This window comes from Poromitra crassiceps (genome assembly GCF_964638095.1).
Source record: "Poromitra crassiceps genome assembly, chromosome: 9".
Lineage (NCBI taxonomy): Eukaryota > Metazoa > Chordata > Actinopteri > Beryciformes > Melamphaidae > Poromitra > Poromitra crassiceps.
The window spans coordinates 6,950,519-6,976,670 of NC_139630.1; the positions used below are offsets into that span (position 1 = coordinate 6,950,519).

Genomic DNA, 26,152 nt, shown 5'->3' on the forward strand with positions numbered 1-26,152 from the left:
ACACACACACACACACACACACACGCACAGAAGCAAACTCTGCTGACTTAAGAGAGCTGCTTCATTTTGCAAAATGCAGAGAGTGAGGGGCAGCGTCATACTCAAGCCACTAAACTCCTGCTCCTGCATTCACTCCTCCATTTTCATTGTTTCGCCTTTTGTGTTTTTGTTTCTTAGCAGTTTGTGCAGTAGCCCCAACATATCGGTATCGGTATAAGCTAGCTGGCGACAAGTCCAGTACTCGTACAGTACAGTTGTGCTACCAGTAACGTTACTGTGCTGTTCGCTGGTTTCGTAGCATTTTGAACTAAAAGGAGCAAAGGAGTTGGGGTGTCTGTGGAACTGTAGGAATCGGGATATTTGTGGAAGTGTAATGTTAACATGCTTTGGTGATACCTGGCAGTGTGGTGGCCACAGGGCCACCTACATGGGATATTTGATGGCCAAAGTGTAACTTCTTGTGGCCACGCGCCATGGTTAATGTCGAACCCTGCAATGATTCCAACATCCTATTTGCCCACTGGCACTTTCACCTTCTCCATATTTGCTGTTGTTATGGGAAACGGCCAGCGTCTCCGCAGTTGGTTGGCTGGAAAAAGCGGCTCACATTACCTGCCGCTTTTCTGAACTTTTCTGAACTTTTGACAGCGCTCCGCTTCGACTGAGAAAAAACTATATATATATTAAAAAAAAAAACAGTGCAGTGCTTTTTGGGAGGGCTGCATTTTGTGCGCCTCGTGTAAGTTTGCTGTTTGCTGGAAACACCTTGTGGCAGCTTCCTGTTACTTTCAATGAGGAAATCTGGTACATTCAGTGGAAATAAAGCCAACCATGTCGTTACAGTACATTGAAATGGGATCTGGTCCAGTCAGCTGGGTCCTCCTCTGATATGATGCAGTTTGATTGATTCCATATTTGAACTAGAATGGATCAATACTGTATGTATTGTAGAGGTTTGGCGGGACCTGGCTGTTTGAAAGGCAGCTGGGGGGTGATCGGTTCCCACCATCAGCTCTCTCACTTGCTGGAGGGGTTTGATCCGGGCCGGGCCCATGCACAGTGGGGAGTCTGGCTCCGCCCGTGGTGATCAAGTTTTCCCTCTCAAGGGTCTGCGGGTCTAGTGGACCCGTGTGCTCTATGTTTGGGTTTGAGCCTGGCTCAGGTCCTGAAGGTTGCATTGATACAGGCACACCGTCAAGTGTGTGTAGGAGGTCCCTTCCCGCAATAACCCTCCTAAGCCTCCTAAGATGTCTTGGGCTGAAGCCCGTCTTGGACTCATCTGGAACCGGAACGTCTAGAACCATTGAACTGGTCCTACTTAGCTGTCCTAGTCTGGGTATATGACATCACTGGTGATGTCAGAACTCATCTCATTCCCAGCTGATGATGTTATACATCCCATTGTGATTGATTGATTGATTGATTTTATTTAGTACAAGCACATAAACATTTCATGTAGAAGTAAAATGCAAAGAATTGGCGTACAGGGATAAAAAAACACATGAAAGTCCCAGGGCTTTGAAGTCCTGGAGCTTATTTCCAATGTGGTCCCTAGTAGAGAAGAGAAAGAAGAGTGAGAGAAGAGAAGTGGGAGTAGTAGAGAAGAGAAGTAGGAGTGAGAGAAGGCGAGAGAGAGAGAGAGAGCACATACTGTATAAAACACACACGAGAATTCAGATTTCAGCATTCTGAACTCTGAGTTTTAAAATACATGAGACATTTTGAATTAAAAACATTAAATCTACTTGGTGCATGCTGCAACCTATGCCTGTAGCTGCTTTTTTACAGCCCTCTTAAAGCTGGCTAAAGTGGGGATGTTTTGGATGGCCCTGGGCAGGGAGTTCCACAGCCGGCTTGCTGTATATAAAAAACCTTTGGAGCCTGTTTTAGGCTCATGAACGGCTAGTGTCCCTGACCGTAACTGCCGTCCATGGACTTGGCCACGCAGAACGATGCAGGAGCTAAGATACCTAGGGGCAGTTCCATTAACCATTCTATACATGTATCCTAGTTTCAGAAACGAGACTCTCTGCTCCACAGGGAGCCAGCCCACCTTTTTGAAGTGAGCTGTTGTCATCGGAGATGGTGACATCCTCATTGTGATCGCATCGGTGATGATGTCATACCATCGGCAAGGACATCACATCTGTCATGATGTCACAGGCAGCATTGTGAGGTAATTGGTCACGATAGACCCGGGAAACGGTCCCAAGGAGCTGGGTGGACTCAGAAGGCCCAGAATCTGATCCAGGAGCCCGTGGGCACCTGGTGTTGATGCGAACGAAGCCTCTAAAATACCCACCCCCAAATGTGCCAAAATAATTAGAGGCGAACACATCATTCCTGTATGCTGGAGCGTCGGGTCCAGACTTGCGCAATACTTGTGGGTTCCGTGCGGCCTGTTCCTGTGGTAGGACATTCATGGGGTATCAGATCTAGGCCACCCCCTAAAAGGGCCGCAGAATCGTGAGCCCCAGCCATCAAACTGCCACCCCGTGTCCACAAACCATTGTCGCTGTTTGGTCCGGGCGACCTGCCATCTCGACGTGCGCACAGTTGAGGTGGACTGGTCGTGAATCGTAGCTTGTGCTATTGAATCGTAGCTTGTGCTATCATCGACCATGAGTCGTAGCTTGTGCTATCACGTTGTCCTCTGTCACTAAGAGGGTATCGCAGCCAGGTTGGATGATGGTGATGTCACTGCTATGCTATCATTTGCCACCCGTCCCTTCATGGAATTGATGCCATGTAGGACCTGTAGGTGTCGCCGGCTACAGACATTGCAAACTTTCCTCAGGTCGCACATTTTTGTGTCGTGGGGTCCGGCGCAGCGAAAGCATCTATTGTTGGCCTGTAGCCACTTTTCAAGATGCTCAAGGGACAGTTCCTTTATCTTTGAACACTTGCTGATGTGTTCGCAGCTTTCACAGTACTTACAAGGGTTCCAACTTTGCTTTGTCACGGAGCCTCTCTGCATGGGAACATGTCCTTTGTGATTAGTCATGTGGAGGACTGCGGAGGACTGTTTCTTAGTACATTGTTCACACGTCTTGAGCTGAAACATCTCGCTGTTGCTCGGTCCTATCCATGATCCATAGAATGCCTATTTCCTGTTTCAGCCCCTGACGGTAAAGCTCTTACTGGAGTACGACCGTGTAATACCGCGTTTCATGCACCATCTGGTAAAGCCTTCCTGGTAAACCCTGGGTAGCTTCGTCAACAACTTGTCAGAGAGGCTGAGGCTTCGGAGATCGGCACTATCCGGGCCCTCCCAGTCGGTCAACAGGCGTTCCAATGTGGCGATATGTGAAGCGTAATCATAGAGACTGTGGGAATCTCCCTCCTTAATAGAAGGATAATTCTGTACCTCGTTCAGGTGAGCGTGTACAGTATCTGTGCGTTGACCAAAGGTATCGTGCAACGCCTGCATCGCGTCCTTGAACGGTGTGGGGGTGTTGAACTGATAAGGCCGAATGGTCACAAGGGCGTACTTACTCTCAAGTCGGCTGCGTAGTATCTGGTATTTCCAAATCTCCGAGTGGGGATCACTACTTAGGATGTTCTCCATAGCGGAGTTAAAGGTGGTGAGGTCCCAGCCGTGTTCTCCCCCGTACATTGGCAGTGACTCGACGTAATGGTAGCTGCCTATAGGACCCAGAGCCGGTCCCCCTAGCCCAACTGAGTGTGTGTGTTTCTCTGTGTGTGTGTGTGTGTGTGTGCACGTGCATGCGTATCTGTGCGAGCGTGCGTGCGTGTCTGTGTGTGTGTGTGTGTGTGTGTGTGTTTCTGTCTGTGTGCGTGTGTGTGTTTCTGTGCGTGCTTGCGTGCGTGCGTGGGTGCGTGTGTGTGTATGTGTGTGCATGTGTGTGTGTGTGTCTGACCTGGAGTGCGGTCAGCATGTTGCTGGTCTCTCTCAGCCTGGCCCTGGTGGCGTCCAGCTCCTCCAGCAGTTTGTCCTGCGCCTCCTTCATGCTGGAGATTTGTCCCTCAGCAGTTTCCATCCCCTGCTCCCCCTGACGCACCTGCTCCTGTAGGTCACACACCTGAGGGACCACAAAGACACATGGAGAGACAGTAAAGAGCAGGGTTCTCACACCTTCTTAAAGAGTGTGGTGCATTATTATTCCCCCCCCCCCCACAGAAATATGGAGAAAATACTGGGATGCTAAATGGACGTTCAACACCTGTGACATCACTTGTTGCTGGACATTCTGTTGGGGCTGACATCACATGTGTACAGTTCCATTTCAGGAACAGTGCCCCCTGCAGTTTACAAACATTAGTGAGTCTACAGTAGATGCAGCTATGTGTGATTTAACCCGCCAAATTCCCCATCAAATTCCATGACTTTTCAACGACTTTCCAGGCCAATTCCCGCAAATTCAAGGAACCAACACGGCATACTTTGAGACGCAAATCAAGGTTAATTAAAAAACACGATTTCAGACGGCAGCCCGTCTTTATTGTCACACGAACACACTACAACACATGCATGCGGCCACTACACACACTCATGCTGACGGTGGCCGGTGAAATATGTCCTCTGCATTCGACTCATCCAGGCTTGTCCTTTCCTCCAGGGGGCAGGCCAGGAGCAGTGGTCGCTATTTCTTTCCAGCACCCGGGGACCTTCATTGGACCATCATTGGACCAACTTCAGATGATCTTCTGCATGTTTTTAGTGGGGGGTTATGTACGGAGGAACCCCCTGGGGGGTACGGGGAGAACATGCAAACTCCACACAGAAAGGCCCTTTCGACGAGATAGCCCACCTGGGCAGTAGGCACTGAAGAATGGGGGGTCACAACTCCAGCGCCCACAGCGTCCCAGGTGAGAATCGAACCCAGGACCTTCGAGCTGTGAGGTGACAGCGCTTACCACTGCACCACCGTACCCCGGTGTTACTGTTACAACACTGAGAGTGTTTCTAATGAGAAGTAGCAGCTTTACCGAAGCTCACAGACAACTATTAAAAATAGAGAGGCTTGAATGTGTGAACACTTCCCAACTGTTAAACCTATTTACTAATGTTAAAGGCCGGCTTTCCTGATTTTCAACCAGATTTGTGTCATTACAATGTCAGTAGTTGGATTAGATAAGCAGCCTTTATTTCCCCTCACTCAACCCTCCTGGCTGATCTCCCTTATCTTTCACATATTTAGTACACCGCTCTGACGCGTTTTACGTCACGACCGCGTCAGAACGGTGTACCACACTTGCGGAAGATGAGCAGCTTTAAACTACAAACTCTTGTGTGGGTGTGCCGCCATGGTCCCGCCTCTAGAGGGCCTCCACGCCCCTCCACAGCTCCAAAACCAAAACAGTGGGCAGCCATCTTTTTCCACCAGATAGCCTAGGCTAGCTAACGTTAGCTCCCCTAGCTCCTTGCAAAGAACCATGGCTAGAAGAAATATTTCCGGTGAAATTGAAGAGTTTGATATGGATGAAGACGATTTCCAAAGTGTGCTAATAAACTCTGACATTCAGGGCTACCGAACGCCATATGAGCCAGACTCCAGTGCAGAGGAATTGTATGGAAGGAGAGGCAGTTGAACAGGCCGCCGGAGACGAACCAGAGGCCGGGGCCCCGAGGCTCGCCGTGCGGGGAGACATTCTGCAGAGTGTGCCGCTGCTGCAAATGTGCTCCGATGGATCGCTCTGCTACAGCGAGAGGCCAATTACTTCGCTGAATATACCGAGGAACGAGGCCAAGGCCAGCAGCATCGAGTAAGTAATAGCAGAACGTGTAACAATACGTAACTATACTGTTTTGGTGTTAGAAGAGTTGCATCTGGGAATAAATTAAATAATTATGTGATGATGTTTTTCATAGCGATACAATGATACGTGTAACAATACGTAACTATACTGTTTTGGTCTTATAGTGGCATCTGGGAATAAATTAAATAATTATGTGATGATGTTTTTCATAGCGATACAACCATACGTGTAACAATAACAATACGTTACTATACTGTTTTGGTGTCTGTGTAACGTTAGTCCTGATAGTTTGCAGTAGATTATGATGATAACCAATCGTTTTTTGCATCCTACTATATAGCAGAACATTTGTATGTAACGTCAAACGTTACACTGAAAATAGGCGTGCCGTTCGTTCTAATGTTTTTTTCTGTTTGTTTTTGTTTTTTTGCTGACAGTGTCATCTGATAGCCTATTCTACACGGCGAGAGAGGGAGGCATCATCCTATTGTTTTGCCAGCGTGTGCTGTGCAGGCGATCTGTGTACCCTTCACCTGATGGATAATACCATGGCTTCCAGCAAACAATCCATGACACAGAAGAACTATTTGAACTCTTAAAATTAGGCATACATTTTTCATTATCTGTAGGCTACATCTTGCACAATGCAGATTAGAACTCTTTGAACTATACTTTTTGAACATCATTTGTCATTGTACATAGTGTTTACATATTGTCAGAACTTGTATTACAATTTCAAATATATGTTGGTTGTAGTTTGGTTATTTGCCACTATGGGGTTGTAAAAGCTGCAGCCAGGTTGATATTTACATTAGATGCAGTAGATTAGAGGTCTTTGAGCAGTTATTGCTGGCATCTATTCATTCTGCACCTGAATCAATACTTACTACTGTGTTAACCAAAGAAACGCGAACTTTTTACTGTTGTAAAAATAAAGTATAAACATGGGATGCAGAGCTGTTGATTTTCACACCAACCTATAAAATGTCTTCATTCCATAAATTTGTAATAGAAATCCTACTGCATTTTCTAAGACAGTGGTTCTCAAACTTTTCATGTCAAGGACCCCTAAACGGTTCCAAATTAGACCATTGACCCTCATTTGATAAGATTATGTCCGAGAGCACCCCATCTGATAAGATTTTTGCTTTAGATGTTTTATTACAGAAAGTGTATGAAACCCATGACCAAAATAGCCACATTCTGTCATTGTGTTACTTGAATTCACATCTGAATGAAAACATATTTGAATGATTTCAAATCCTTGACTTGCTGTGGTAAGTGATGGAAAAAAATATATATCTATATATATAACTTTATAATTCACAAATTGAAATTGACGATATATGCCAAGTCCTGGAAAGTGAAAATGTAGACAGCGAGGGGAGGCTGGCCAGCGATGATGGTGAAAAGATAAGACAGGTAAAATCAAGCATTTTAAAACTAAATCAAAATTAATAAAAATATACATTGCAGCTATCGACATAGAGCTGTAGATTTTTATTGCAAGCAGTCTTCCCCCAATCTTTTCCGACTCTGAGCTGTCTCCGTGGCTAGAAAAGAACGTTGATAGTCCTCTTTGAAATTAATACTGCAAACTCTGGGCCTAGTCCCAGCTAATGGAGCCCTATGCTAATGCTAGCTACCTAGGCTAGCCGTAGCGCTCAATCTTTTGGGAAACGATGCGAAATAAGCGCTTTGCCCGTTTCCTCTGCTTCTCTCCTCTTCTTCGTCATGCACGAGCTAACTACACATTTATCCCTTGCCATTATCTTTTGATGAACGAAGTAAAGTTGAGTAGTAGCAAGATTGCGTGAATAATGTTTTTTAGCCAGCATCCCCAGGGCCTTCTTCTTCTTCTTCTTCTTCTTCTTCTTCTTCTTCTTCTTCTTCTTCTTCTTCTTCTTCTTCTTCTTCTTCTTCTTCTTCTTCTTCTTCTTCTTCTTCTTCTTCTTCTTCTTCTTCTATTGTTTTATGGTGGTTGGTAATCAGCTTTTTGTGCATTACCGCCACCTACAGGAGTTTGCCCCCAGGGCCTGCGGGCTGGGCGTGGACTGGAAAACCATGAGCCCAGTGCATTGTGGGAAGTGGAGGATTTCTGCCTCCCGCAACCGCCCCTCCCCTCCCCTCCCCTCCCCCACCCCACCCCACCCCACAGAGTGGGTTTTGTTTGATTTCTCTGTGTAGAAACGACCAATTTTAAAAATTTCAACGGATTCCAACTCCATAGGTGCGTGACATTTAAGAGATCTTCATATTCACCACGGTAAAGCCATCCTTTAAAGATCCTGGCAACCAAAATCCACAAAAACCTAGCTATATAATGTAGGGTCTGTTATGTCCTTGCTGGGACAACTTGAAAGAAGCAGGAAAGTCGGACACAGACGTATGCTTTGTAGAACTCGGGTTTATTGACAGGCGCGTCATATACAGGGTACATAGCGGTAGTGGCTCTGACTGAGGAGGAACGGGAAGCTAATAGACCCTTCTCACGGGGGCCATTTTGTGTCGAGAAGCCAGGGTAAACACAGGTGCAAGCAAAACACTAATGAGGGTTTCCAACTTCCATGATTGGAATTTGGAAACCCTCATTAGTGTTTTGCTTGCACCTGTGTTTACCCTGGCTTCTCGACACAAAATGGCCCCCGTGAGAAGGGTCTATAGAGGCATGACTCTACCTGAAGCTGAGGCTCATGGGAAATGGAGTCCCTTATAGAATCACACTCTTACTTGTGTCATTACGAACAATACACATCATTCTTCATACACCACAGGGTCTTATGTGCACAATTGTAAGCCTAAAAGAGACATTAGTTTCAACCCAAATCTTAAATATCGCCATTTCCCTGTTATCACTGTTTGCTGCTGCATGATTTGAAGTGGGCGGGACTTAGGGCTCAATATCTGATTGAGTCATAAATATCGAATGAATCAGAAAGCAGCTTGCAGTTGTTCTTACAAAACCTTCGCAGCCCGCTCAGTCTGCCTCTATCGAATGGAGCGCGGGGGGGCCACTGCGTCCCATCGGCCTCTGACTGAATGTGGCCAGCTGTGGCAGAGTGTTGCTCGGTCAGCATTTGAGAAAATGACTCATGGGAGACCTCACCTCCACGCAAACACACATCACGTTTCTTTAAATGCGTGTTTCAAAAGTCTGTACATTAAACACAATATGCTCATGTTTTTGTATCTGTTGGTGGGCTATTTTTGATTCATTTGATGACATTTATAAAACAGTCAGAGTCTCTAAGCGAGCCTGCTCCACTTTCACTTTCTCTATGATCAAGTCTCACTCTGAGCTAAGGCTCTTGCAGAGCGCTCAGGATTCGGCCAGCATTTGAAGAAGTGGGTCGGGCGGGACCTCAGCTCCAGCAGACACAAAATGCGTTTCTTCTTTAAATGCATGTTTCAAAAAGTCTGGCCGCCACAGTTCTTTGTATGTACATGAAACGCATATTATGCTCCTGTTTTTGTATCTGTTTGTGGGCCATTTTCGATTATTTTCCACAATCCCAGAGGGGAGAATTCTGCTGTTTCTCCATGACTTTCAAACCTAAATTTATATACTTTGCGACATTCATCATCATTCAAATTTGGCTGGTGGCTTATGAACATAGGTTCCTGTGGTGTGATGAAGTCAAAATGCATATTTATTTTCGGTTTCCAGGGACTTTAACTCATTCCCCGCCATTGGCGTCTACAGACGTCAATCTGTCTTTTCCCCGTCATGCGATAGATGGTGCTCTTGGCCACCTTATGAAGTGGTACCATACTCGTATATTCCTCCGCAAGCGTTTTTTGCGTTTTCAGCATCGATCTCCCTTCATGGAGGTAGAGCATAAAACACGTCCAGCCTAGAGCCTCAAAGCGGTGCAAGGACGTGTTTACCCCCGGGCACGGTGCGTTGTGACACAGGCTCATGACAGACTGACAGTCACTCAGCGCTGAATGATTTATTTCACTAGAAGCATGGTAAACACACACCAAACATTTCTCCTCTCACTTAGATTATCTGCTTTATGAACCCTCACATATAGTGTACATTTCAGCCGTCAAAATATGCCCCCAGACCTCCAGACACAGAGTACCAGGAAGCAGCAGACCCACGGAGAACACGAGAGCGTAGCCCCATCTGCTCTCCGTGCGGGGTGAATTTCTCAACTCGCTTCGCTGCAGAAACAGGCATGTACTGTATCTCGGCTTCCTGGTGAGAGACGGGCGTTTTTGGTGAAAACGACCTACCTTCAGGTGCCGATAACTAAAGAACGGAATAAGGCAGAAACAAACTTTTTTCTCGTGAAAGTAGAGGCTTTGTTCTGTCTCTTGGGATATTCGGTGTTTAAGTCATAAAAACAAATATTCTGTGGGTATCACTGAAAAAGGTCAGAGACCCTGAGGTAAATAAAAAAAAATCACAAGAACTTCAATTTCTATTCCTGCACATCTATAAATCCAAGCACTTTCAATGACCAGTGTCTATTTATGTCTATTTTCAAAAACTTTGAAGGCCTAGGGCGCTCCCCCCCCACCCCCCCACCCCCCACCCACACACACACACACACACACATACATTCACCAACCTGGCATCTCGGTACGGCAGTGACCTTAAAAAGTACATTAGCATTTTATGCTCAGCGGGGCAGAATTTTCAACAAAAATGCATTCAATAACTACTTCTACACCTGCATTTTAAATTAGCCAAAACCATATACTTTTTTGCCAATGTAGCAACATAATTTTGCAAACCATACTTCAGACATTCATATACCCCAATGTATAAAGTGCATTACGACTTAGACAAATGTGTGAGTGGACAGATGTGAAGCTGTGGGAGCAGTTTTATATAAAGTGACTGGACAGGGATCATAATGCCCTTTGAGCTCAACATTTATAGCCATGCCCAATGGAGCCAGACTGGATGAGGGACTTATGTGCTATTTTCTGTCAATTTAGTCTTAAGGAAAATATTAGAGAACCCTAAATCTATCTGGTAAATACCACTAGAAAATACTCTTCACCTCATAGTTCAGGAAATACTTGGAAACGCCTGCTTGGGTTTAGAGATGGACTCTGATTTCATCAACTTCCTGAATTTTTAGGAATATACCCAGAAAGTGTAGTGAACTGTATCCATTTCAAATATAACAAACAAAACAGTTTACATCACAGAAGTAGATTTATGATCCCAATTCTTGTTCTGTGATTGTCATTACAATGTTTAGTTTGTCAAACTAACTAAACTAAATTCTATTTCGATCAGGACATCAGCCTCAAATCATTTGGATAGCTTTGTCCCAAGTTCTGAACGTCCTGCTATACTGTACCTCCTCATTGGCTGCATTGAGTTTAGAGGTCAGCTCCTCCCTCAGCTCGTCCAATTGCTGCCTAAGGAGTGTCTTCTGCTCCTCCAATGAGAGGCGCTCCCTTTCAAACTGCTGCTGCAGCTCCTGTGGAGACCAATCACAAAGACACATCTGTTAAAACACGTCTCCAATAAAAGCATTCAACAAGTATTTGGTGGAGCTATGAGTGTGCTTGGAGCAGTAATCCACAGGTGAAACGGTTCTGAACGAGCAGTTCAAATCTCTACATTTTAACAATGGCCTTTTATATAGTGTATGGTGTTAGGGGTTAGGGTTACGCACATTTTAGTAGCAGCAAAGTACATGAAACCAGGCATTTTCATATCAAGGACCCCTCATTTATTATGAGCCATACAGTAGCACCCCCATTTGATGAGATTTTGTCTCTTGAACTCAAATATATGATTATTTTATTCTTAGTCATGACTTTGTCAACTATACTATGTCTGTGTGTGAGCAGAATTGTGTTCGGCCACAGCTAGTGTACGTCATTTTACGTGCGATCGGGCTGAATCTTTCAGGAAGTGTAAAGAGCACCCCTGCGGTGATCTGATGGAGCAGGATTTTTTTAATTAGGTAATTAGGGCTGATTAATTGCCCTAATTACCTAATGATTGCCCTAATTACCTAATGATGTGATGTGTGTGTGTGTGTGTGTGTGTGTTGTCTTGCAAACAAAACTGCAATCCCTCATATATTCCTTCAGTTGCGGCACAGAGACAGAGCTGACTCCCTCTGCTTTGTTTGACTTCACATTCCTCCGCAGGGTTTTTCCTGCATAGAGAATTGCAAGGTGGCCACCTCTGTCAAATTTCCTGCCACCTCCATCTCTCCACAAAACTCTGACAGGTGTTTTTCTGTAACAAGCGTTGCACAAGCAGCACGATCAACATGGAAAAGTTTCATTCTAGCTAAAAACTAGAATGTACGCACCACGGATATATGCCTCCGCCAACAAGTGAGCAGTCGACATCCATGTCTGTCCAGATTTTGACGTTTGAGCCAAATGTGAAGAAATTCCATCAAGGTGTTACTGAGATATGGTGTTACCGAGCTTGAAAATTGCATTTGTGAGGTCACAGTAACGTTGAACTTTGACCACCAAAATCTAATCAGTTCATCCTTGAGTCTAAGTGGACATTTGAGGGAAATGTGAAAAAAGTCCGTCAAGGCGTTCTTGAGATATCGCATTAACCAGCTTGAAAATGGCATTAGTGAGGTCATAGTGACCTTAGCCACCAAAATCGAATTACTGTAGTTCATCCTTGAGTCCAAGGCGACGTTTGAGCCAAATTGGAAGAAAATCCGTCAAGGCGCTCCTGAGATATGGCGTTAAAGAGCTTGGAAATGGGGTTTGTGAGGTCACAGTGACCATGAACTTTGACCTTTAACCACCAAAATCGAATCAGTTCATCCTTGACTCCAAGTGGAGGTTTGAGGCAAATTTGATGAAATTCCGTCAAGGCGTTCCTGAGATATCACGTTAACGAGCATGAAGCGAGCGGGCGTGAGGTCACAGTGACCTTGAACTTTGACCTTTAACCACCAAAATCTAATGGGTTCATCCTTGACTCCAAGTGGACGTTTGAGGCAAATTTGAAAAATTCCATGAAGGAATTCCTGCGATATCGGCAAGCTTGAGAATGGCATTCGAGAGGTCACCGTGACCTTGACCTTTGATCACCAAAAATCTAAGCAGTTCATCCTTGTGTGCAAGTCGACGTTTGAGCCAAATTGGAAGAAATTCCGCCAAGGCGTTCCTGAGATATCACGTTAACGAACTTGGGAATGGCGTTCGTGAGGTCACAGTGACCTTGAACTTTCACCACAAAAATCTAATCAGTTCAGGCCTCCGGCCTAGCTATCGCCAGCAGAGGCATTAAAAAAGAAATCATTATAAAATAAATCATTATATCGCTAGCCTATCGGTAATTGGTGAATTTTTCCCCACTAAAATCGGTATTGGTCTCAAAAGACCCTTATCGGTCGGGCTCTAGTACCACCTCCGCCTCATTTTGAGCCAGGAAGTGCACACGTCTCTAAAAAGACATCAGGCAGGTCTGTTGTCTTTGGCAGTGCAGAGAGAGGGCTCCAGCATTGTTATCACAGTGAAGATTATTATGCCTGCTAATGGAATGGAAGCACTTTAGGTTGCAGTGCACATTGATCACTGTTTGATTATTATGCCTGCTGATGGAATGGAAACACTTGATAGACGTTTTTGTTTTCTTGTGTTCAGACATAGGTTTATAGATGTTATTTATTTACCTTGACAGTTTCGACGAGTCAACTCTCGTCTTCTTCAGAAGCAGTCGCACTGACAGCTGGGTATGACGTGTCAACCAGTTGCTTTTCAGCAACTGTCAAGGTAAATAAATAACATCTATAAACCTATGTCTGAACACAAGAAAACAAAAACGTCTATGTATAAATGAAGACATGATGAACATCATTGAACTATTAAGAGGAAACACTTGATGTTGCAGTGCACAGTGATCGGTGTTTTCCCAAGGACAGTCCGAGCCAAGGGAATTTATTACTATAATGTCAAACCAAATCTCCCACCATTACTCCTTTGAACACGGGGAGATGGAGTTTATAATGTAAAAGAAAAAGAAAAGAACGAGCCAGCAATAGCATTGAGTGCATTGATACTGTGACACAGTCCAGTAAACATTGGATGAAAGATCATAGAAAGTGATCTGAATTGATGCATGAAGAAAAGATCATAGCAATAGGGTGCTGCAAGAATGAGTCCTAAAGCCCGGAGATGAGTTAGCATGGGCTCCCATGTCTCTCCCTCTCACTACAGTAAGTTCAGGTTAGTAAGCTCTGTGGTAAACTAAATTGTATGCTATTAGAGGCAAGATCATCTTCACAAATCACTACTTTTTCTGGAGATCGGCGATCGCATTTACACTGTAAGAGGATTACATTTATTGTATACCACTGAGAACTACTACAGTAAGCTGTAGTTCATACTGTACTCTACTTTTCTAAAATCAAACTAAATCTTAGCTGCAGAAACACCATATATGCATCTTAAACACGTATCTGCCTTGCACCCTTAATTTTTTTTTTTAAGAATCATTTTTAAGAGACATTGCATGTTACAACTGTCACAGGTCGAGATGTGTGTCAGATACCCCTTGGTTAGGAGTGTCATATAATTTATGTTATTTGCAGAAGATTATCAGACGGGAAGTGGGAGTGGTTTATGGTAGTTTATATGATGTGGCATTTCCGCTGCCATTCCCTCTCCCCCAGACCTAGGTGAAGCAAGCCACGGATTCTCTGTCACTGTTGTCTCTAGAGCCTTTCATTTGTTTTCACGTAGGGGTGTGAATGTGTTGATTTATTCTTTTGTCCACCACCAAAGCTATAGACGGAAGCTAATTCTAGGTAGCCTCCACACCACAGATTGGGCTATCCATTGAAGCCAAGGCCGTCTATCTGTCATCGCCCCGACCTGACCCAGGTAAGCCAACTCCCATTTGTTGACTTCTTGAATGATAACTCTTGTGCAAAGTCGTTCTGTTGATGTTGTAGCGGGTCTGGTTTGTCTAGACGCGAGCTTGATTCTATTTTGAGAACCGAGCCCGTTACACAACCCAACAAATGTAATATGACTGAAAAGCCCAGGATGTCCCCCATACGAGGGGTTCTCAACCATTTGTAACATAAGGCTCCTGACTGTTAAACAATTCTGAGACTACCTTCCCAAATAAATGAGAAAACAAAACAAAACATGAAAAAAGACACTCTTGTGCTAACAAGGGTTCCCAAACTTTTCAGCCCCCCAAATAATGGTGCCAGAGGCTCGCGACCCCCCACTATCCCCAGAGGTGGTTGAAGCATACAAACGTTTGTGCGCACATGAGAATTTCATAAACAAAACTAAAACTGCACTCGGTGGAGTGCATATCTCCGCCAGGACTGCGTTTCCCCCCACTGCGTTTTGTTTATGTATTCATGATGGGTTTATTGTATGTGTTGTAACCCATGTATTTGTGTTTTTGTCAAGTTTTTTTATTGTGTGTTTGTGTTAGAATAATTGTTTTTTTGATTATAGGGATGCGGTTAGGCATAGAAGAGTGGGATTGGGGTCTCTCAAGGGCAGTCTGACTGAGTGTATGCCTGTGTATATGTTTTCATAACACTAGGCCAAATAACCAGTCTGTATGTATGTATTACCTGCTTTCTGGTTGCTATGGCCAACCCAACCCCCCCCCCCCCCCCCCCCCGCAACCCCCCCCCCCCCTTCCTTTCCTTTTGTTGTTTGTCTGTGTTTTATGTCTGTCTCTGTTATGTTTTATGTTTGACCCATGTATTCTGTAAAGCGACTTTGAGTCCTTGAAAAGCGCTATATCAAATAAATGTATTATTATTATTATTATTATTACTAGTGCAGTGCCCGTTCCCCCCAAAGTAGAGAGCTGCGCGGGCCTGAAATCTCGGCCCGAGCCCTCCCCCGGCCCGTGACATGCAGGCCCGTGCCCGACCCGGCCCGGATGAGTTAATTAAAATTAATTGGCCCGAGCCCGTTGCGAGGCCCGACATCAATATCATGATATGATGACACATATCTCTCTCCCTCTCTGTGCATGCTGCCGCGCTGCTGAACTTGTTGAACAACATCCAAAACGTTGCTAGACTGTGTTGCCTATAAAGACAACCACCGCAGCTTTCTCTCTGTCTCTCTCTCCAGCTCTCACACCCGCTACTGTGGCCATCAAAATCCAGACATATTGTCTCGAGAAAGAGACGTTAGATCGTTTAGTTAGTTAGTTAGTGACCTTTATTTAACCAGGAAGAAAAACCCATTGAGATTCAGAATCTCTTTTGCAAGGGGGTTTAATTGCCAACAGCAACAATGCCCACAAACTGAAACATTATGTCACTCAAGCATATCGAAATTAAAACAGCAGACTTACCGTTTATAGCTGCATTGAATAACAACAATGCATTAGTGTCCTCACAATGTATGGTAGATGGGTTCGTTTTCAACAGGTTGAAATGAGCTTTCCCTACTGCAGTGGGGACTGTTTAACTCTCCCCTCGCAAATTTTGTTTTATGTCCATCGATCTCATTTCTCTCTCATGACACGGACACGGACACACGCGGCTTGTTTTGTTGTTGTTTTTATAATGCTGACAGTGACAGCACGCTGACTGAAACATGTCATGAGGTGGATTGTGGACTGGAGTGGCAGACTGTGTGTGTGGGGACAGTGTGTGCATGTCTGTGTGCTCCTCCTCCTCTTGGTCTCACTCTGCTGTGTAAAATAAAGCGAGTAATACAGCTTCATTTTATTTTATTATTGAAACGGGCCCGAACCCGGCCCGGCCCGGGCGGCTCGGAGCAATTCATAGAAAAAAAAAGCCCGGCCCCAGCCCGTATTGGCCAGGCCCAAGGGGCCCGCGAGGGTACGCTCGGGTTTGCAGCTCTCTACCCCAAAGCACAACCCCGTGGGCACGGCGGCACGCCACGGCCCCCCCCCACCCCCCCCCCCCCCCCGCACACGCACACACACTGCACTCCGGTAAGTCCTGGAATTATTGTATAAAGAAGAGATATATAGTGCAGTGCCCCTTCCCCCCTTTCAACACCCCGTGGGCGTCCCGCCCCCACTGCACTCCCATCAGGTCCCCTTAAGTGCACTCCCAAAGTTTGAAGTCGATCCGAGCAACGGTTCTCGAGATACGCGAAGGCCAAGCTAGAGGAAATCATCTCGTGACCCACCCATTGATGTCCAGCGACTCCCCGGGGGCATTGATGTCCCGCGACGCCCCGGGTGGGCCCGCCCCCCACTTTGGGAACCACTGAGCTAGCATGACTTAGTACCTACATATTCGTCTGGATGTCTAGTTTTCACCAATACCAGAAGCTCCAGTGTAGCCTAAAAACAGAGTTCACCAGAGCCCGCGGCCTACTCATTTTCTGAGCTTCAAATTGAAAATATTTTGCGGCCCACTAGAGGGGGCTAACACCGTGCTACACACTGCAACAGGTTTCAACGTGATACCACAAGGTTCTTGAAACTGAGAAATCATGTCCCCACAGTGGACAAAAATGGATTGCTGGCTCTCAGGATGATTTATACAAAAAAGGAAACCAAAAGGACAAAAGGAGGGTCACAGCAGTTCGTGATTTTGATCATGGTTTCAGTTCCATGCTACCGTTACATATGGGGTGGTTACTAAGCTGACTATATGAGGACAAGACCGGGGGAATTTTTTAATCACGAATAGACTGAGACTGACGGAGAGGAATCTAATAAATGATGCATTCCCAGAGTGATAAGGATCCCTGCCATATCCTGCAACTCAATTTTGGTGGGGCAAGACTGAGTTAGAGGGTGCCTATTCATCCGAATGTCAGACCCAGACTTCTGCGCAGACAACTCTCATTACGAATTCAGGTGACGAAAGAACAGAAGCAATGACGGATGGAAGCGGTGAAACATATGGATCAGATGGGAGAGCAGAAGTGACAGAAGAATAGATAGATGCGGCGGCTTTCCTTCCTCCTAAATAGATTACTACAGCGGTGAGCAATGAGCGAGCGAGCGGGCGACAATTGAACAAAGCCTGCGGTGGAATGATGGATGGAACAAAACGATAGACAAATAGTTAGATGAGTTCTCTCCAACAGCCTCCGGTCCCCTGCCCGCTCCCGGTCCTCTTTCCATCTGGATATTTCTGCCAAGCAGTGGGACACGACATTGACGGCATAATCACAAGTCTGTCAGTGCGGGGGAGCAACGGGAGTGAACAATGCCCTTTTTAGTGTGCCGGAGCCCAACACAGTGAAAGGGAATATGAGGCCGTGAAAATTACGCTAGGGCAGAACAACAAAAAGAGGAAATCTCAACTCTGCATATGGAATGCCTCTGTGTTTCTATTAATGTGGCTGTCAGCTCTGATCTACAGTGAAATATCACTTAAAACACATCCTCATTAAAACACATCCCTCATTACGCAACTTTGATGGAAGAGAGTACTTGATCACTTGCTGTCACGTGGCCATGGCCATTGTAAGTAAGTAAGTACATTTTATTTATACATTACATTTTACATTACTTTACGTCATTTGGCAGACGCTTTTATCCAAAGCGACTTACAATAACACATTTTTTGTCCGCAATAGAGCAATCAACTATGGAGCACAGTCTATGACAACTACAACTTCTGAAGGAACAGTGGTACAAGTTTAGGTTAGTGGTACAAGTTTAGGTTAGGTTTTTTTTTTTTTTTAAATAAAGAAAGAGAGAGAACAAAGTTAGATCAAGAAGGGCCCAGATTGAGCCTGAAAAGGTGAGTCTTTAGTCTTTTCCGAAAGATCGGCACTGATTCAGCCGTCCTGATCGAAGGTGGAAGCTCGTTCCACCATTGAGGTGCCAGGGACGAGAAGAGTCGAGATCGGGATGAGCGACTTTTGAGCCCCCGTAGCGAAGGAGGGGCGAGGCGACCTGCACTGGTGGAGGAGCGAAGGCAGCGCTGAGAGGTTTGGAACCTGACCATAGATTGCAGGTACAGGGGAGCTGACTGGTGTACTGCCCTGTAGGCCAGTACCAGTGTCTTGAATTTGATGCGGGCCGAGATGGGAAGCCAGTGGAGCTCCTGGAAGAGGGGAGTGACGTGAGAGAATTTGGGTTGGTTGAATACCAGACGGGCTGCAGCGTTCTGAATAAGCTGAAGCGGTCAGATGTCGGTGGCAGGTAGGCCGGCCAGGAGCATGTTGCAGTAGTCCAGGCGGGAGGAGACAAGAGACTGGACCAGGAGTTGAGTCGCTTCTCTTGTGAGAAAGGGACGGATTTTGCGGATGTTGTAGAGAGAGAACCTACAGGAGCGTGCTGTAGCAGATATGTTGGCTGAGCAAGACAGCTGGTTGTCAAGGAGCACCCCAAGGTTCTTAGCTGTTTGGGAGGGAAGTACAGTGGTGTTGTCAATGGAGATGGAGAGATCTGCGAGAGGGCAGTCTTTTCCTGGGAGGAAGAGTAGCTCTGTTTTACCAAGGTTGAGCTTGAGGTGGTGGGCAGACATCCAGTCGCCAATGTCTTTGAGGCATGCAGAGATGCGAGCCTCGATTTGAGTGTCGGAGGGGGGGAAGGAAAGGAAAAGCTGGTTGTCATCAGCATAGCAGTGATAAGAAAAGCCATGAGAAGAGGTCACATAGGCAAGAGATCTGATATAGAGAAGGAAAAGTAAGGGGCCCAGGACTGAGCCCTGGGGTACACCGGTGGTAAGAGGACAGGATCTGGAGAGGGACCCTCTCCATGAGACCTGGTATGAGCGGTTCGAGAGGTAGGAAGCAAACCAGGAGAGTGCAGAACCTGAAATGCCGAGGTCAGACAGAGTGGAAAGAAGGATTTGGTGGTTGACTGTATTGAAGGCAGCAGACAGGTCAAGGAGGACAAGAACAGAGGAGAGGGATGAGGCCTTAGCAGTGTGAAGGGCCTCTGTGACAGCAAGAAGAGCTGTCTCAGTGGAGTGAGAAGCCTTGAAACCGGACTGCAGAGGGTCCAGGAGGTCATTTTGGGAGAGATAGAGAGAAATTTGTTCGGACGCTGCTCGTTCGAGGGTTTTGGAAAGGAATGAGAGAAGAGAGACAGGTCTGTAGTTGTGAATAGCAGTAGGGTCAAGGGAGGGTTTCTTAAGCAGAGGCTTGACTCTTGCAGTCTTTAGAGCAGGTGGAACAAGACCAGAGGACAGAGAGGAGTTAATGAAGGTAGTGAGGAAGGGAGATATGTTAGGTGAGATGGTTTGGAGGAGAGAGGAAGGGATAGGATCGAGGGGGCAGTAAGTGGCTCGGTTCGAGCTGATGAGTTTAAGCACTTCATCGGGAGAGAGGGGAGAGAAGGAAGGAAATCCAGGGACAGGGGGCCGAGGAGCAGGATTGGAGTCGGGAGTGTTAGTGAGGGTGCCTGGAGGATGGAAGGAGGAGCTGATGTCCTCCACCTTTTTAGTAAAGAAGGTTACAAAATCATCAGCAGAGAGGGAGGAGGGGGGGGGGGAGGGGAGGGAGGGTTGAGGAGTGTGGAGAAGGTGGAGAACAGTTTACTGGGGTTGGATGCAGAGGACTGGATTTCAGAGATGAAGAAGGAGGTTTTTGCTTTGGAGACAGCAGAGGTGAAGTTGGAGTGGATAAGGTGGTAGGAAGAGAGATCTTCAGGGAGATGTGATTTTCTCCATTTTCTCTCAGCTGCCCGAAGCTCAGTTCGATAAGTTTGCAGTGATTCAGTCAGCCAAGGAGAAGGGGGAGAAGATCGGGCAGGCTTAGTGGTGAGTGGGCAAAGAGAATCAAGAGCGGAGGAGAGAGAGGAGAGAAGAGTGGTGGAAGCCTCGTCAGTGGACAGGATAGCAAATTGTTCGGCAGGGGGAAGCAGGGAGAGGACGGTAGAAGAGAGGGAGTCGGGTGAGAGAGTTTTTAGGTTGCGTCGGGTGGTGGTAGAGTGACGGGGCGATGGGTGGGAGGAGGGGAGGGGGATGGGAAGGGAGAAGGTGATAAAGTGGTGGTCGGATAAAGGAAGGGGAGTCACAGTGAGATTAGAGGTGGAGCAGGATCTGGTGAAGACCAGGTCAAGCACATTCCCTGCTTTGTGAGTAGGAGGAGATTGAGAGAGGTAAAGGTCAAAGGATGAGAAGAAGTTAAGGAAAGGCAGAGATTGTAAGGTTACTGGCTGGATGTTGAAGTCTCCCAGAAGGATGAGTGGAGTACCATCCTCAGGAAAGACGGAGAGGAGGGTGTCCAGCTCGTACAGAAAGTCACCAAGCGGACCAGGCGGGCGGTAGATTACCACAATGTTGAGCTTGATGGGTAGGGATACGGCAACTGCATGGGACTCAAAAGATGAGATAGACAGATGAGAGAGAGAGGTGACAGTGTAGGTCCATTTGGGAGAGAGGCCAGAGGCTCTGGGGGTGTGCGAGAAGGAATAAGCAGCAGAGAGAGCTGCAGGAGTAGCAGTGTTTTCAGGAATGATCCAGGTCTCTGTGAGAGCTAGGAAGTGGAGGGTTTGAGATAGAGCATGAGCCGAGATGGTCTCAGTTTTCTTAACAGCCGACTGACAGTTCCAGAGACCTCCGGCAATAGTAAAAGGACTGTTTCCGCGCTTAGGGTAGGAGAGATTACCGGGGTTACTACACCTGAAGCTGCCGTGTCTACGGCGTCTGTGGGCTGAGGTTACAACAGGGATGGGAAGAAAACACATAGTTAGGTAGAAGAGTAGGTAGAGTAAGAGAGGTAGCAAAAAACCCTATGCTCTGGCCTCCCCTCGATGGACTCCCGCAGAAAGACTCCCTTGTCTTTGTGGTATTTCTGAACACTGTCAGTCTACAGCGGCAGCGGTAAGCGGCACGTACCCTCGCGGCACGAAGACTCCCGCAGAAAGACTCCCTTGTCTTTGTGCCCGAGTCTTTATGCCGCGAGGGTACGTGCCGCTTACCGCTGCCGCTGTAGACTGACAGTGTTCAGAAATACTGCTTCAACAGGGCTACAAGCCACGCCTATCAAATCAGCCCCCCTCGTTCACAGGAGGGGTGATTGGGCTTGATGTCACCTGAGAGCAATCCACCAGCTGCCCAGAGTTTCACTCAGAGACAAAACTAGCCTAAAAGCAACTACTTTTAGAATAGAAAGATAGCAGACAGATGTAACACAGCCTAAAACACTTACCCACTGAAGCCAAAGTTAAAATCACAGACAGGTATCCAGAGAAGATCAGCTCTTATGTCAGACAACTAAAAAGTGTACATACACATGTACAGCGCTTTTCACAGACAAAAGTCACAAAGTGCTTTACATGTGCATAGATAGACATAAAAAATATTAGAGTAAAAAGGCACTAAGCCACACAAATGGAACGCAATACACAGCTAGAAATAATGCAAACAAGATATAGCAAGAACACAATAATCAAAATACAGTAATAAGTGCTTAGTGCACGGGGCAAAAGTACCCAGGGAGTCAGGTGAAGGCCTGTTTGAACAGGTAGGTTTTTATCTGGGCCTTGAAAGAGTCAACAGAGTGGGCAGACCTAATAGCAGGTGGCAGAGAGTTCCACAATTTAGGGGCAACAGCGGCAAAAGCTCTGTCACCACGGGTCACGAGGCGGGTGCGTGGGACGGACAGGAGGTGAAGATTAGTTGACCTGAGGGAGCGAACAGAAGAGTGGGGAATGAGTAGATCAGCCAGGTAAGCTGGAGCCTGACCATGGAGTGCTCTGTAGGTGAGTGTGAGAATTTTGAACCGATACCTAAATGGAACAGGGAGCCAGTGGAGTGATTACAGAAGGGGTGTGATGTGAGAGTATCTATTCGATCTTGTGAGGAGTCTTGCTGAAGCATTCTGAATTGCTTGCAGGCGGCCAAGGGCAGATTTACTAAGTGAGGGGAACAGGGCATTGCAATAGTCTATACATGATGAAATAAAGGCATGAATAAGCATCTCCAGTTCTGTCGTGGAGACTAAAGATCGGAGTTTACTTATACTACGTAGATGGAAGAAACATGATTTTGAGAGTTGTTTTATATGATGGTCAAATTACATAGATTGATCAAAAATCACACCTAAATTACGCAGATTTGACCGGACTGAAGATGAGAGAGTGCCAATGCTCTGAAGGATCACAGGGACAGCATTATCTGGGGCAATGATCAGGACCTCGGTTTTGTCAGCATTTAGCTGTAAGAAATTTTCCGCCAACCAGGCACTAATGGCGCTAATGCAATCTAGGAGGCGAGATAATTGTTTCGCCTCCTTGGGTTTAAATGAGAAGTGGAGCTGGATGTCATCCGCATACAGATGGTAAGTGATATTAAAACTACTAATGAGCAGACCCAGTGGGAGCAAGTAAAGACCAAACAGCAAGGGCCCCAGGACCGAGCCTTGAGGGACCCCGCAAAACAGTGGAGAGGATGCCGACACAAAATCACCAGACGAGACAGTGAAACTCCTGTCGGCAAGATATGAGGCAAACCACTCCAGTACTGTGCCGGATAGGCCCACCCAGTCATGTAGTCTCTTTAAAAGTGTCTGGTCGTCTACAGTGTCAAATGCTGAACTGAGGTCGAGCAGTACCAGCACAGAACAGTCACCTGCGTCAGAGGACATTAAAATATCATTAGATACTTTCAAAAGTGCCGTTTTGGTGGAATGCTGCTTCCTAAACCCTGACTGAAACTTGTCATAAATATTGTGCCGCTCTAGTACAGATGTAATTTGTTTGGCTACGACTTTCTCTAGGATTTTGGACAGCAGTGGTAGTTTGGAAATCGGCCTGTAATGTTTGTGCACAGCAGGGTCCAGGTTAGGTTTCTTTAAGATGGGCTGGATAGTGGCGTGTTTGAGGTATGAAGGGACGCAACCCGACGACAGAGACAAATTAATCTAAAACAGCAGGGCCAATGGTTGGTAAAACGTTCAAAAATAAGGATGATGGAATTGCATCTAGAGGGCATGAAGATAATTTCATTTTATTGACCACGTCCATCAAATCTGATAAGGTGATGGGCTGGAAAGACTCAAGAACAGAACAGAACAGCGGGGGGCTGGGGCTAGACAAACGGATCCCAGGATTGATACTAGACCTGATGGCCACTACCTTATCAACAAAGTAATTAAGGAACTTATCACAGTCCTTAACAAAAAAGCATGGTAGAGTAGAGACCGGGGGTGATACTAACCTGTTTATATTGTCAAAAATAATCTTTGGATTTCGTTTTGAACTGGAGATTAAATTAGCAAAGTAGGCCATTCGGGTTTCCCTTACTGATGCATTAAAAGACTGTATAAGATCTTTGAGGTGTAAGCGATGCACTTCAAGCCCCTTGGTTTTCCATAATCTTTCAGTTTTACGACACCTCCGCCTCAGACAGTGGATATCATCTGACATCCAAGGAGAAGGGTTGCAGCATGCCTTTGATCGGACCTTTAGAGGCGCCACTTTATCCAACAAAGTGGAGCAGTGATAATTAAAAGATTGCATTAAGGATTCAACGTCATTAGAAACAGAAATGAGATCACAAGGAAAATTATTAGAAAACTGAACAGCCGTATTTTGGGTAATGATACGGGAATGCACCAGTCTTATAGGACAGGGTCTGTCAGTAACAGCAGACAGGTCAAAGAAAATACATTTATGGTCGCTGATCAAAAGGTCCTCACAGCGAGTATGTGCAATGTCAAGTCCCAGAGAAAAAACAAGGTCCAGAGTGTGACCTCCCATGTGGGTGGGGCCTGATACTGTACATGCTGCTTGAAGTTAAAAGATTCAACAGTATTGAGGAATTCAGTTGCTACAGTATTCGCAAGGTCATCAATATGCAGGTTAAAATCTCCAACTATTAACACGCTATCAAGCTTAATTATAGAAGTCAGGAAGTCAGTAAAATCAACCAAAAACTGACCTGCTGGACCAGGGGGTCGATAAATTAAAACACAGTAAAACGGATTAAGTTGACCAACTTTAGTCAATTGTAATTCAAAAGTAGGGAAAGTATCCGTGGTCACCAATTGGCAGGAAAATGTATTCTTCCAGATCGCCGCGAGACCACCACCGCGACCTGACTGACGTGGAGTCCCAACATAAGAGCAGTCCGCAGGGCATAGTTCATTCAGGTGGATAAACTGCACCTAAATTGTCACACAGCACATCCTGGTCTGCTGTCACATTAGTGCTACAGTAGGCTATAGATTTAGATTGGAACAGCGAAGCGGCCTCAGGCTCATTAAACTAGTCCCAGTTCCTAATTCTGGGGGCCAGTTTCACTGTCTAAAACGGCGATCCTCAAAGTCCGGACTCCGGTCCGCATCCGGACCGAGACGCCGTCCTATCCGGACCGAGCCCTATAACCTACAAATCATTGATAACTTACATTTTCACGGAGCGTTTCTATTTTAACCGGCACATGCTTTTCTAACCTTTACGGTAATACTGGTTCATCTGCCAGGAAGCTCACAGACCAATGAATGCGCTGTAAATCATTGCACGTGATGCTACTCGGCCAATCAAATAAGCGAATCGTTTCTCCCTGTCGTTTCCTAGTGCTGCTGTGAGAGTGACACATGGACGGAGGCGATGATAGAAGTAATTTCACATGGCGTGGTCAAAACAAATGACTCTTACATGTCCATTCATTGTTCTTACGGGCAGTTCAAAACCAGTATGTCTCGGATGAAGTGCGATCCGATCCTGACCTGTCTATGGAAGCGCCACACATGAGCAAGCACACACACACCAGCGCACACACACCAGCGCACACTCACATTCACTTGCCCGACGGAGAAGTTTGCATTGGGAACGCTCGACAGACAGACACAGACAGAGGGGGCAGACGGATAGATTGATATATGGATGGATGGATGGATGGATGGATGGATGGATGGATGGATAGATAGATAGATAGATACATAGATAGATAGATAGATAGATAGATCACTTCTTCTCTAAAGAGAAAAGGTGGAGCCGGAGGTTTGTTGGCTTGATTTAACAGTCAGTTGTATACAGACATTGTACCATTAGGCTACTTTAGTCATTGAGTTCAATGGCACTGAATCATAATGCAAGCTACGTTACAATGTTCCGGACCTTTGCTTAAGGAAATTTTCTCGAACTGGACCTCTTTGAATTTTAATTGAGTGCCCCTGGTCTAAAATATTACATTACATTTTAAATCAAGTTAAAGGGGGACTCACCCCCCAGATATGTAAAAAACGGCATGCTGCTTGATTTGAAAAAACCTATGGGAAAAACCAAGAAATGACGTCTCCTCTTGTCTCACTATACTCTTTGGCTGTGCTCAGCTCAGGAATTATTTTCCCGGAAATCGACGCCATGACAGTTTCCCCGCAGTTTCCCCAAAACATCCCAAGACAAAGTTATGAGAGCTACAAAATCTTTATAAATATCAACAACTAGCCAACGCTGGTGGCCTGTATGGAAACAGCGTTGCTCAAAATGGTTGAAAGTGATATCAATTTGGCCATTCAGTGGCGAACTAGAAATTGACTCCATTGACTCCCATTTGTGTGTATGTAGCGTGTCAAAGTATCGTTAAAAGAGCCT

At 45.9% G+C, this 26,152-nt stretch overlaps 1 protein-coding gene across 1 annotated transcript in view; it reads right to left on the reverse strand.

Annotated features, from left to right (window-relative positions):
* The window catches only part of fam184ab (family with sequence similarity 184 member Ab), a gene marked incomplete at both ends in the record, with an annotated part of 541,527 nt that overhangs the window by 220,485 nt on the left and 294,890 nt on the right, over window positions 1-26,152 (reverse strand). Inside the window, 2 exons of the mRNA XM_083643220.1 lie at window positions 3,882-4,043; window positions 11,046-11,168. Coding sequence (XP_083499346.1) covers window positions 3,882-4,043; window positions 11,046-11,168 — 285 coding nt within the window. The remainder of the gene's footprint in view (window positions 1-3,881; window positions 4,044-11,045; window positions 11,169-26,152) is intronic.